Source organism: Macrotis lagotis, chromosome X (assembly GCF_037893015.1).
Source record: "Macrotis lagotis isolate mMagLag1 chromosome X, bilby.v1.9.chrom.fasta, whole genome shotgun sequence".
NCBI classification, from domain to species: Eukaryota; Metazoa; Chordata; class Mammalia; order Peramelemorphia; family Peramelidae; genus Macrotis; species Macrotis lagotis.
In genome coordinates this window covers 620,233,074-620,246,976 of record NC_133666.1, presented here as the reverse complement: position 1 = coordinate 620,246,976, position 13,903 = coordinate 620,233,074, and the positions used below count along the sequence as shown (strand labels likewise).

Sequence of the window (13,903 nt, the reverse complement as noted above, 5' to 3'; positions counted from 1 at the left end):
AGGGCAGTAGAAGGGAACAATCTGGCTTTCATGAGTGATACTCAAAAATAAATCACATTCATTTTTAACATTTCACAATAAATTTAAAAATGTAGGGAATAATTTCATGATTATGAAAAAATATTTCATTCAGTAGACCAAAATGCTACCATATAGGCTCTCTTTCAACAAATCCCTTCATTCTACCATCAAAATTATTTTTGAAATTATAAAACAGAAATAATCCTGTTCAACAGGATCATAAACATCATGTGAGGCATAAAATTAGAAGAACATCAAAGGCATGCATCACTGTGGTGAAGAAGAGTTTGTCAGGAGTACAAGTTGAAGAGGGATTTGAGATATTCCAGTTGCTGATGAGAATGTACTGACTGTATCAAGTCCTGGAACATTGTAGAAGTTCGTAAAAAGGGATCTGACCACCCACACAGGAAAGAGCAAGAGGAGCCAAGTGGATGCAGGATGTCTACTATTTAGATCACAGTATACATTGGAGACCTATCCCATAGATCCAACCAAATATCTATATCTGTGACAAAGAGTGGAAATGATCAAGAAGTTGAGGCCAGAGTTGAACAAGAGAATCATTTGGACCACATATATGGATTGCATATAATTGCAAAGCTGCTTTGATGACTCCCCAACTTTCCCATAATAGCAAAGTTCCATCTTTTTAATATCATCGTTCTAGTTGTGTTTCTATGTGGCAGCAACATATGGACTACAACTGTCCCTGAAGAATTAAAAGTGAGCTATCAATAAAGGTTGTATGATATAAAATAAATCCACAGAAATCATCAGAATTTCTATATACTGCCAATAAATTCCAGCATCAAGAGACTGAAGGAGAAATTCCATTTAAAATAACTGTAGATAATATAAAATACTTGAGAATCTACTTGTTAAGATAATCCCACAAACTGTATGAACACAATTACAAAACACTTTTCACACAAATACCATCAGATCTAAACAACCAGAAAAATATTAATTACTTAAGGTTAGGCTGAGTAAATATAATAAAAAAGACAATTCTACTTGATTTACTTATTCAGTGCCATTCCAAGCAAACTACCAAGGATTTATTTTATACAGCTAGAAAAAGTAATAACAAAATTCATCTGAAGAACAAAAGGTCATGATATCAAAGCCATTAATTAAAAAAAAGTGAAAGAAATGGCTTACAAACTATTACAAAGCAGTAATCATCAAAAGAATATGATACTGGCAAAAAAAACAGAGGAATGGATCAGAGGAATAAGATAGATATTACAATACAGGGTAATCTTGCTTGATAAACACAGAGATCTAGTTTTTTGAGACAAGAACTCAATATTTCACAAAAACTGATGGGAAAACTGGAAAGCAGTATGGCAGACATTAGGTACAGACCAATGTCTTTTACCATTTATCAAGATAAGGTCAAAATGGGTACAAGATTTAGACATAAAGGGCGATGCCAAAAGCAAATTAGATCAAAAAATCATTTACCTATCAGATGTATAGTTAAGGAAAGAATTTATTACCAAACAAAAGATAGAGAATTATGGCAAGTAAGATGGGTATTTTTTTTTTTAGGTTTTTGCAAGGCAAATGGGTTTAAGTGGCTTGCCCAAGGCCACACAGCTAGGTAATTATTAAGTGTCTGAGGCCAGATTTGAACCCAGGTACTCCTGACTCCAAGGCCAGTGCTTTATCCACTGTGCCACCTAGCCGCCCAGTAATTTTGATTATATTAAATTAATTGCACAAATAAAATGAATGCATCCAAGATTGGAAGGAAAATAGAAAACTGGGGAAAACATTTTACAGCAAGTATCTCTGATAAAACCATCATTTTTCAAATACATAGAAAACTGAATCAAATTTATAATACAAGTCATTTCCCAATTGATAAATGATCAATGGAAAATGAACAGGTAGCTTTCAGAAAAAGAAATCTAAACTATCTATACTCAAGAGAAAAAAAATGCTCAAATTTACTATTAGAGAAATGTAGATTAAGACAAATTTGAGTTACCATCTCACAACTATCATATTGCTAATATGACGAAAGAAAAATGACAAATGTTGGAGAGAATGTGGGAAAACTGAGAATAAAATTTACTGCTATTGGAATTATAAAGTGATCCAACTGTTTTGGATTAATAGCCCTTAAGAGCTATTATACTGTGTATAACCTCTGATCCAAGCAATACCACCACTACTAAATCTGTATTCCAAAGATACCCAAAGAGAGGAAAGGAGAAAAGAACCTATTTATACAAAAATATTTAGAGCACTCTTTTTGTGTTAGCAAAAAACTGGAAATTTGGGGATGTCCATCAGTGGAAGAATGGTTAAGTTCTGGTATATGATTGTGATAGAATACTACTATACTATAAAAATGGACAAGCAGGATGCTTTCAGAAAAACCTGAAAAGGCTTACATGAACTTTTGAAATGAGCAGACTCAGGAGAACTCTATATACAGTAATAGCTATACTGTACAATGATCAACCATGAAAGACTTAGCTATTCTCAACAATACAAAAATCCAAGGCAATTCTAGAGAACCTGTGATGAAAAATGCTTTCCACCTCTAGAGAAAAGAACTGATGGAATCTGAATGCAGATCAAAGCAAATGGGTTTTTTTGGAACTTTATTTCTTTTTTTTCTATTCTCTTTCACAACATGTCTAATATGGAAATGTTTGCATGACTGCACATGTATAACCTTCATCAAATTGTTTTCTCAATAATAGGGGAGAAGAAGGGTGAGAGAATTTGGAACTCCAAATTGTAAAAACAAAGGTTAAAAATTGTTTTTGCATGTAATTGTGAAAAAAATAGCATTAAAAAATTTTTAAAAACTTGAATTATATAAAGAGCAATGGGGCAGAGCCAAGATGGCGGTGTAAAGGCAGCATTTCCTGAGAACTCTGACCCCCACCCAACCCCCCAAAAAGGATGGCTCTAGCCAAAATTTAGAGGGGCAGAACCCACAGAAAGACTGAGTGATACATTTTCCCAGTCCAAAATAACTTAGAAGTTCCACAGAAAAGGTGTGTTTCACCAGGACCAGGGGTTGGAAAAAAAGCCAAGGCCGCAGCCCAGCGATCACAGGCAACAGCTTGCAGGGGTGGGCAGAGAACTCTGCTGCACCTGGGTGAGTGTGGAGTGAGGAGCACAGCCGCAAAATCTGCAAGGAGAATTGAGAGAAAGCAGTCTGCACCCCCAGAGATGGTAAGACAGGACATAGGAAGGAGCCTGTGCTTTGATATGTAGATGACCACAGCACTACCCTCTGCCCTGGGGCTATAAGGAGAGATCCAGCTTGATTGTTTAGTATGAAAGCCCAAACTGAAATATATGAGTGTAGACAAACAGCAGAGTCCTACTCCCAGGGAGAGCTGCAGACTTCCCTTACCCTCTCAGTCTTTCTGTGGGTTCTGTCCCTCTAAATTCTGGCTAGAGCCATCCTTTTTTGGGGGTTGGAGCCATCTTGGCTCTGCCCCATTGCTCTTTATATAATTCAAGTTTTTAAAATTTTTTAAATGCTATTTTTTCCCAATTACATGCAAAAACAATTTTTAAACTTTGTTTTTACAATTTGGAGTTCCAAATTCTCTCACCCTTCTTCTCCCCTATTATTGAGAAAACAATTTGATGAAGGTTATACATGTGCAGTCATGCAAACATTTCCATATTAGACATGTTGTGAAAGAGAATAGAAAAAAAAGAAATAAAGTTCCAAAAAAACCCATTTGCTTTGATCTGCATTCAGATTCCATCAGTTCTTTTCTCTAGAGGTGGAAAGCATTTTTCATCACAGGTTCTCTAGAATTGCCTTGGATTTTTGTATTGTTGAGAATGGCCAAGTCTTTCATGGTTGATCATTGTACAGTACTGCTATTACTGTATACAATGTTCTCCTGAGTCTGCTCATTTCAAAAGTTCATGTAAGCCTTTTCAGGTTTTTCTGAAAACATCCTGCTTGTCCATTTTTATAGTATAGTAGTATTCTATCACAATCATATACCAGAACTTAACCATTCTTCCACTGATGGGCATCCCCAAATTCCCAGTTTTTTGCTAACACAAAAAGAGTGCTCTAAATATTTTTGTATAAATAAGTTCTTTTCTCCTTTCCTCTCTTTGGGTATCTTTGGAATACAGATTTAGTAGTAGTGGTATTGCTTGGATCAGAGGTTATACACAGTATAATAGCTCTTAAGGGCTATTGATCCAAAACAGTTGTATCACTTTACAACTCTAATAGCAGTAAATTTTATTCTCAGTTTTCCCACATTCTCTCCAACATTTGTCATTTTTCTTTTGTCATATTAGCAATATGACAGTTGTGAGATGGTAACTCAAATTTGTCTTAATCTACATTTCTCTAATAGTAAATTTGACTTTTTTTCTTCTGAGTATAGTTTAGAATTCTTTTTCTGAAAGCTACCTGTTCATTTCCATTGATCATTTATCAATTGGGAAATGACTTGTATTATAAATTTGATTCAGTTCTCTATGTATTTGAAAAATGATGGTTTTATCAGAGATACTTGCTGTAAAATGTTTTCCCCAGTTTTCTACTTTCTTTTTTTATATTTAATATTTATTTATTCTCATTTTGTACAATTTTTTTTATACATTAATAAAATATTCTTGTTTAAGAGTAAACAAAATACCCCCTTCCCCCCAAATATAGACTCACTTGAGCGATAAAGTAAAGGGGAGAGAAAAAAATTAAAATTAAAAAAAAAATAATAGTAATAATTGTAGGTATGGCCAGGTGGCGCAGTGCACGGAGCACCAGCCCTGGAGCCTCAAGTACCCGAGCCCACATCCGGCCCCGTACACCCAACAATCACCCAGCCGTATGACATGCAAGCCACCCAAACCCTGCTGCCCTGCAAAAACCAAAAAAAAGAAAGAAAAAAAAGACCCAAAATAAAATAAAATAGTAATAATAGTAAGGGTGGCTAGGTGGTGGACAGAACATTGGCCCTTGAGCCAGGAGCACCCGGGTCCAAATCTGGCCTCAGACACCCAAAGATCACCCTGCTATGTGGCCCCAGGCAGGCCACCCAGACCCACTTGCCCAGCACCCTCCCCCAAATAATAATAACCAAAAATGTGCTTCAGTCTTTGTTCTAACACCACCAAGTCTGTCACGGGTGGATCACATTCTTTATGATAAGTCCATGGTAAAAGTTACTTCCATATTTTTCCACTGTTGCCATTGCTGATCGCAACTCCCTCCTTTAGTATTTCTCCACTACCATGTACTATATTTTTCTCTCTCCTTTCACTCTGACTCTGCTGTAGGGTAGCTGAGTGGCGCAGCAGACAGATCCCTGGCCCTGGGGCCAAGAGGCCCTGAGCCCCTATACCACCCCTTAGGCCCAGCATCCACCTGACCCTATGGTCCCGGACAGGCCATCCAATCCCAGCCCCTTGCAATAAGTAAAAAAGAAAATGTGTTATATCTGACCACTCTCCCCCCATGGTCCATCCTCTCCTCCATCACTCACATCCCCACCCCTTCCCTCTGCCCTCCTCCTTCTTACTCCAGATGTCTATACCATTGAGTATATATGTTGTTTCCTCTCGTAGCCACCTCTGATGAGAGCAAAGATTCCCTCATTCCCCCTTGCCTTCCCCTCTTCCATATCATTGCAGTAGCTCGTTGTCATAAAGAAAAATCTTATTATATGAAATATCTTGGCCTATTCCCCTTCTCTTTCTTTCTCCCATTATATTTCCTTTTTTTCTACTGACTCCATTTTTACTCCATGTTTTATCTTCGAATTCAGCTTTCTCCTGTGCTTCAACTACAAAAGCTCCCTCTACCTGCTCTATTAACTGAGAAGGTTCATATGAGTATTGTCAGTGTCATTTTTCTATGCAGGAATACATGCAGTTCATCATTAAGTCCCTCATATTTTCCCCCTTTCCTCCAATCTCTATGCTTCACCTGAGTCCTGTATCTAAAGATCAAACCTTCTGTTCAGCTCTGGCCATTCCAAAAGGAACATTTGAAATTTCCCTGGTTCATTGAAAGTCCATCTTTTTCCCTGGAAGAGGACATTCATTTTTGCTGGGTAGTTGATTCTCGGTTGCATTCTAAGCTCTTTTGCCTTCCGGTATATTATATTCCAAGCCCTACGAGCTTCCAATGTAGCTGCTGCTAAGTCCTGTGTGATCCCGACTGCAGCTCCATGATATTTGAATTGTGTCCTTCTGGCTGCTTGTAATATTTTCTCTTTGACTTGGGAGTTCTGGAACTTGGCTATAATATTCCTAGGGGTTGGTTTTTTGGGATCTCTTTCTTGGGGGGATCGGTGGATTCTCTCCATTTCTATTTTGCCCTCTGCTTCTAGAATATCAGGGCAATTTTCCTGTAGTAATTCTTTGAAAATGATGTCAAGGTTCTTTTCCTGATCATGACTTTCAGGTATTCCAATAATTTTTAAATTATCTTTCCTAAGTCTGTTTTCCATATCAGTTGTTTTTTCAATGAGATATTTCACATTTTCTTCTAATTTTTCATTTTTTTGGTTTTGAAGTATTGATCCCTGATTTCTGGTAAATTCATCAATCTCCCTGAATTCTATTCTTTGTCTGAAGGATTTGTTCTCCTCAGAGAGTTTTCTTATCTCTTTTTCCATCTGGCCAATTTTGCTTTTTAAAGCATTCTTCTCTTCAATAACTTTTTGAACTGTTTTATCCATTTGACCTAAGCTGGTTTTTAGCATGCTATTTTCTTCAGCATTTTTTTGGATTTCCTTGACTAGGCTGCTGACTTCATTTTCATGTTTTTCCTGCATCTCTCTCCTTTCTTTTCCCAGTTTTTCTTCTAACTCCCTCATTTGATTTTCAAAGTCTTTCTTGAGCTCTGTCATAGCCTGAGCCCAATTTCTATTTTTCTTGGAGTCTTTAGATGCTGGAGCTTGTGCTTCCTCATCTTCAGACTGAGTATTTTGCTCCTTCTTGGGATCATAGATAATGTATTTCTCAATGGTGTTTCTCTTGTTTCTCTGCTTGCTCATTTTCCCAGTCTAAGCCTGTTTCTGGGGTGCTTCCTGAGCTTTTGGGACACTCCCACAAGGATCTCAGTGTGTGAGGCTCTGTCCTCCCTCCTGGTCTGTAAATGACCACAAGCCCCCCACCTCTGCCACGGGGCTCAGGTGGGGGGTGGCCCTGCTGTTCCTATGGGGGGGCCTGGACTGTGATCAGGATCTGAATGTGGTCAGAGCCCCAGAGTCAGAGGACAGAGCTCCGCAGTCTCTCTCTTCCCTAGGTTCAATCCCCAGTTTTCTAATTTCCTTCCAATCTTGAATGCATTCATTTTATTTGTGCAAAACCTTATTAATTTAATATAATCAAAATTACCGGGCGGCTAGGTGGCGCAAGGGCAGCTAGGTGGCACAAGGGCGGCTAGGTGGCGCAGTGGATAAAGCACCAGCCCTGGAGTCAGGAGTACCTGGATTCAAATCTGGTCTCAGACACTTGATAATTCCCTAGCTGTGTGGCCTTGGGCAAGCCACTTAATCCCATTTGCCTTGCAAAAACCTAAAAAAAAATTGCTCTAAGTATTTTGAGTTACTGATAAAATTAAATTGTTGTTTGCCCATGAAAGCTTATTTCTAATTATAGTTTAAGATTTAATATTCACACACACACACACACACACCCTCTATAGTATCCCATTTTCTTTTTAATCAGGAACCCTTTCTTTTGTAATATCAAGTTTGAATATGTTTCTGGAAGAAAATTAAAAACTTATTTGTGCAGCTCTGGGTCCCTTCTGCTTACCTGTTTTGTAGCTTCATTCTTCTGACCTGAGTTGCTGGGCTGTGGAAGGCCTGTTGATTCTTGAACTCTCTTTAGGGTTCGATATTCTCGGTAGAGTTCTGGTTGGGAGAGAAGGGAGTGTCAGGGTCTTGGCACAAGAGGAAGGAGAGATTGTGAAACACAATCAAAACCAGTACTACTCAACAACCCAAAGGACCTTCTACCTATCAAATCCTACAACTTGTATTTTGTCCACTCCATCAGGGTGGTAGCTCATCATGTCTATAATTATGGCACCATTCCTGCCATATAATGTGATCCTATCTAGCCTGGGATGACCTCTTCCTCATCTCCTAAAACAAACTGTTCTTTGTTGCTGCTGCTGCTTCCCAAGAAACCAAGGTTTTCTGATCCAAAGATAGGTGTTCCCCTAAAACATGAACTTTTCTTTTCTCCTCTCCCTTCCTCTCTATGAAAAATTTTGAGTGGGCTCTCTAAAGTGCACATGCAATTTTTCTAGAATAAAAGAACTTGGGAGTCCATGCCACATAAATACAACATGAATAAATAGGGTAGTCCTGGTTTTACTCAAATAGTGCAGAAGAGTTCCACACAGATCAGACTTCTGAATTACCAGTTCCTTGCTCTAACGTCTCCTTACTGATCTATACCTAGCACAAGAATAATGATCTTTCCCTCATCTCCTAGTCATTGAGTTCCAGAACATTCCCCAGTCTTGGGTTGGAACTGTTTTAAAAGTCACCTAAATGCCAATTCAGTAGCACCTCTTGACTCAGCTCCTAAATTTCACAAAAGTAGACTCCTCCTTTACTGGGTATCCAATCCCCTAATTAGCAACTCATGTTCTAAAACTTTCTCATTTTTTTCTGCACTCGTCTTTCTAAAAGCACTAGGCTCCTTCATGATTCCAATCTCCCAACATCACCAGTTCACCCAAATAGCAAGGACAGAGGCTCACATTCACCTCTTCAAAGACCATCTTCTCAAACTAGTATAGTATAAGATGTTGACCTGCCTACAATCACTTTACATCTCAATGGCTCTGGCTCCCAGTCAGACTGTGGTTATGTTTATTTCACACACAATTCTAGGAGGATTTTTTTCTTTAAAGACTGGGATCTAAGAGCAGCTAGATGGTATAGTAAGTAGAGTACTGACCTTGAAGTCAAGAGGACCTGAGTTCAAATTAGAACTAAGATGTTTGCTAGCTGTGTGATCCTAGGTAAATCACTTAATCCCAATTTCCTCAAAAAAAAAAAAAAAAAGGTTGGGTTCTCCCTATGTTGCATAACTTCAAACTTTCAAAGTGCAGTGGCTATTCAAGGACTAGTCCACTGTCCTGAGCAACTACATTTCTGATCTGGGCTGGTTTACCTGGGAGGACATTTTTTGCCATATACTCACCTTTCATTTCTTCTGGTGCTGACTCTACATCATTCTGGAAGACACAATTTGTGATTAGTTCATTACCAAACTAACAAAATTACCAATAATTTCATAAGTTCCAAGGGGGGACAAAGACATGGTTTGTGTCTTCTTGAAGTTTATATTATTGGTAAGGGTATGATAAGACATCAACAGAAATAAATAAAATAGAGAACTACTTAGTTATTAATAATTGTATGTAATGTGCTGTTTTGGGTCCCTTATGGAAAAGGGTTCTGGGAACAATTTCTGTTTATAAGTCATTGCCCTTAACCAAACTTTAACTCTTTCATATACACTCTCCAGACTTTTATTTAACAGGGCATTTGTTTACTCTTTTAAATTAAACTTAGTTGAACTTTAATTAACTGGAGTTATGAGGCCAGGATAGAAAGGCTGTTGTGTTGAGGTCAGGTTGAATTTCACAAAGACGGTGGCATGACACATGTTTTACAGGCTCAACAGGAATTCAACAGGTGAAGAGAGTAAAGACTAGATTTCTAAACCATTGTTCACAGTGCCAGAGATGAACATGACTTGTGACAACCAGAAAGATGGAATATGGCTCTCATCTCATAGGCCTGAGAGCTGAAAGATAACTCAGAGACTCCCTAGTCTATTTTACAGATATGGAAACAGAGGCACAGTATAAGAAAAGCACTGGTAAGAGAGGTGGAAATCTTTTTGATTCCAAATCTTAGCTCTTACCTCTTACAATGGGATCTAAGATATGAAGCTTGAAAGAGATGAGGAGTCAAAAATAATCTCAAGATTAAAAACATGGTAGGTGGGACCCCAGTGAAGTCAGAAGGATAGGGTTTACAGAGGGAGGATAATGAGCTTGGTTTTGGGATAAACGTTTCAGGAGAGAGGTTAGGGTTCAAGACAGCATTGTTTCTCTTCAAGGAGAAGTAGTGGTTGAAGCTCTAAGAATGGCTGAGGTTCCCAAGGAAAGAACATAATGAAAAGAAGACCAAAGACTGCTCCTTGGAAAACATACCCATTAATGGATAAAGAAGAGTATGAAGGACACAGAAATGTACTCCTACCATTCCTATCAGAATATAGTGTCTCTGAAGTCAAAGTAAGAAAACAATTGTCCAGGAAGAGGGGGTGATAGTGTCAAAAACTATAGGGAGATTAAGAAGCCTTCATTAAAAAAAGATTCTTAGATTTGGGAATTAATCAATGACCTCAGAGAAAAGTTTCAGAAGTGTGACAAGAATAGAAGTCAAGAGTAACTACAAAATGAAGGTATCAGTATAGATGGCTTTTTCAAAAACAAACTTACAACAGGAAAGGAAGGTATTGATTAGACAATACCTGTAGGAACTAGAAGAATCAAGGGAAGATTTTAAGGTAAGGGAGATCTAAGCAGCTCTGGAGACAGATGGGATAAAGCATCATTTCTTTTTGAATAATATTTTACTCAAGTCTGCTATTCTATCTGTGCCTGGGCAGAGCCTAGGTCCCTGTAGTATTTCTCTAAATCACCTAAAGAAATTCAAGAGAGGGCATTGGTGGTGGTGGTGGTGGGGGTTGGGGGGGAGAGAGAGGTAGGGTTGAATTTAAGTTGCTCATTTCATTTTATCTTCAGCTAATGCTAACAGCCCCCACTGAGTGTGGTGTATTTGTTCTAGGTCCCTGGAGGAAAAGGGTTCTGAGGACCACAAGTCCTGCTCATAGACCAATGCCACTAATAAAAATGTATTGATGATCTCTTTCATGTCTTTCTAGCTAACAGAACATTTGTTTATTTATCCCCTGAATTGATTATTGCATCAGTTATATTGCCATCTTTTCCTCAAAGGTTCCTTTGCATTAAGAGAGGTCTTTTTTAAAATTAAAAATTTTATTATTTATTTATCAACAAAAACATTTCAGTATACAAATAACAAAAAATGGCCATATGACACCACAAACTTCTGTTACATTTTTTAAATTTGATCCAGCGGTGATACAATTGCTCAATATATCCCTTTCCGAACTTTTGTCTTCCACCTTTTAAACTTTTTATCAATGCTTATTTTATTTTTTCATTTATATCAGTATAGAGAAGTCTTTCTTTCTTAGCCTACAGTTTTGGGAAGGCAGAAATTTGGGTAATGAGCTATAGAGTGATTGGCACAGTAGTACGGGTAATTCAACTGAGTATTTTTTAAATCACTATTAATCTAATTTTGGCCTAACAATTAACACCAAGAAACTACACCTGATAGCACCACATCATCCCAGCATAAATTCATTGAATACAGCAGTATTACAGGGATGTACAAATGAGGTTAACATAGGCATTGTCAGAGCTAGCTTCAGAGGCTCTGAAAGAAAGTGTGGGAGAGAAGTATTAGACTGAGTACCAAAGTGAAGGTCTACAGAGCCATTGTGCTGATCTAATTGTTGTATGCCTGTGACATCTGGACAGTCTATCAGCACCATGGGGGGAATCTGAATCACTTCCATTTGAATTGTCTTGGAAAGATTTTGAAGATAGCCTGGCAGGATAAGGTACCAAACACTGAAATCCTTTTATGAACCAAACTGTCAGGCTACAGAGATCACAACTCCAATGAGCTGGTCACAGTATTCATAATGTTTAAAAGTCTATTTTACGGAGAAATCACACTCAGCAAGCCTTGACATGGTGATCAGAAGAAATGATACAAGGATACTCGCAAGGTCTCTCTGAAAAACTTTGGATTTGATTTCATGACCTGGGAGACATAGGCATAGGATGACCTGGAATGGAGTGCTCTCATCAATTTTTTAACATGCTTTTAAAAATGTTTTATGAGCAAAAGCAGAATTGAAGTAGTTCAAAAGAAATATGAGATACACAGATTTAGAGTCAATGCCAAAAGTTCACATGAACTGTTTGTGCCTGAGAACCTGTAGTAGAGCATTCTGTACTTTGTATTAGTTTGATCAGTCAGTCAGACACACTGTAACTTTACTCTGACATAGAGATATCATTTTGGTCCTCTTTGAGAATGAAGGACAACCAAGTAAGGACCTATAAGAAAGGTGCTAGGTGGTGCAGTGGATAGAGCACCAGCCCTGGAGTCAGGAGTACCTGAGTTCAAATCCAGCCTTAGATACTTAATAATTACCTAGTTGTGTGGCCTTGGGTAAGCCACTTAACCCCCTTTGTATTGCAAAAATTTTTTAAAAAAGTCTGCTTGATCTTGAGGATACAAAAATTGTTTCCTGTTAAAATTTTTTTTTATGTAACTGGGGAAAAATAAAATACTAAATTAAGAAAAAATGACACAGTTCTTGCCCTGAAAGAGTTTTATTAATTCAAAAAAAAGTATAAGTAAAGCTTGATAGAAGCAAGGGAAATAGGGCCTCAGACACTTAATAATTACCTAGCTGTGTGGCCTTGGGCAAGCCACTTAATCCCATTGCCTTGAAAAAAAAAAATCTAAAAAAAAAACCAAACTCGCCAAAGAAGCAAGGGAAATCTGAGGAGGGAGTGAACATTTTTAGTAGGTCTTGGGCGTCTATGTGTGTAGCAGAGAACACAAATAACAGCATTCAAACTGTTGCAGGTGACCACCCTTCCAATTCTACTGTTAAAGGTGAGAAAATTCCTATACCTTGTTGGGTTTCCTTTTGTGTTCTTGAAGGAATGTCATTTCCCAAGCCTTCAGAAGGGCCCTCACCTCCTGGAGCCGCTCCATGGCTGGCCTAGAAGCTGAAGAAGCAGAGGGGAAAATAAAAAACATTCAAAGACCAGGCTAGGAACACCAGACACCACTAATAATAAAAACAACAAATATCTACCCAGCACTTGAGGGTTTGGAAATCACTACTCACAAAAACTCCGAGGGAAGGGGATGTAAGTAAATTCCTGTTTTACATATGAGGGGAACTAAAGCTCAGACAGGGGAAGCCACTAGCCTAACTCAAGATGACTAGGTGGCTCAGTGAAGGTCAGGATTTAGGAAGACCTGAGTTCAAATTCAGATGCACGTATTTCCTAGTCATCTCCCAACTGTGAGGATAATAATAATGATGATGACAATGATGAAGATGGTGATAATATGACACCTACCAATAATAATGATAACAATAATAATAATAATAGCACCTACCTCTGCGGATCAAGTAAAATAACACACGGAAACGCCCAGGCCCCTCGCCTAGCACTATTCCCGCTTCCTTCCCCTTCTCTCGTAGCCTCAGGTAAGGCCGGCCCGCCCCGCCCCATCCAGGTGGCTCTCCCGGAGGATGCCCCTGGGGAGGGGGCGGGCTGGGGATCCGACTCCCCACTCTGGGGACGCCAGCACCGCGCCCCCAGACCCTCGGGGTCCGCGCCCCCTCCCGTTGTCCCCAGCCCAAGGGTCTGAGGCGGGCCGGGCAGCCCGACGGGCAGAAGGGAGGAGTGCAGAGGCTGCCCCCCGCCCCGCCGGGCCCCCCGACACTCACGGAAGGCCCGCACGCCGCCCGCTCCCCCGCGCTCCTCCACTGGGCGCCGGCGGCAGCTAGGCGGGCACGCCGCGCCCTCCCCCAGCCGCAGAAGTAAATCTCCCGCTCTAGGCCTAGAGGCTCCGCGACCGCAGCCAATCCCGGAGCCCACCTCGGAGGCAGGGGCGGGGCGACGTGCACGTGGTCAGGAGAGGAGCGGAATCCACCAATCCCAGGGGGCCTGCGTGGTTTCGGCCAATGGGAACTT

General features: G+C 39.5%; 1 protein-coding gene across 2 annotated transcripts in view; it reads right to left on the bottom strand.

Moving 5' to 3' along the window:
* The window catches only part of RECQL4 (RecQ like helicase 4), a 43,614-nt gene extending 29,880 nt beyond the window's left edge, over positions 1-13,734 (bottom strand). Inside the window, exons 1-4 of one of the 2 annotated variants that reach the window (XM_074203005.1) lie at positions 13,657-13,734; positions 12,825-12,922; positions 9,208-9,241; positions 7,804-7,901 (exon numbers count right to left, since the gene is read on the bottom strand). In XM_074203005.1, the coding sequence (XP_074059106.1) occupies positions 7,804-7,901; positions 9,208-9,241; positions 12,825-12,908 (216 nt within the window). In that variant the 5' untranslated portion in view covers positions 12,909-12,922; positions 13,657-13,734. Of the gene's footprint in view, positions 1-7,803; positions 7,902-9,207; positions 9,242-12,824; positions 12,923-13,322; positions 13,496-13,656 lie in introns of those variants that run through there. The other variant, XM_074203006.1, reaches the window with a different exon arrangement.
* Positions 13,735-13,903: the final 169 nt, after the last annotated feature.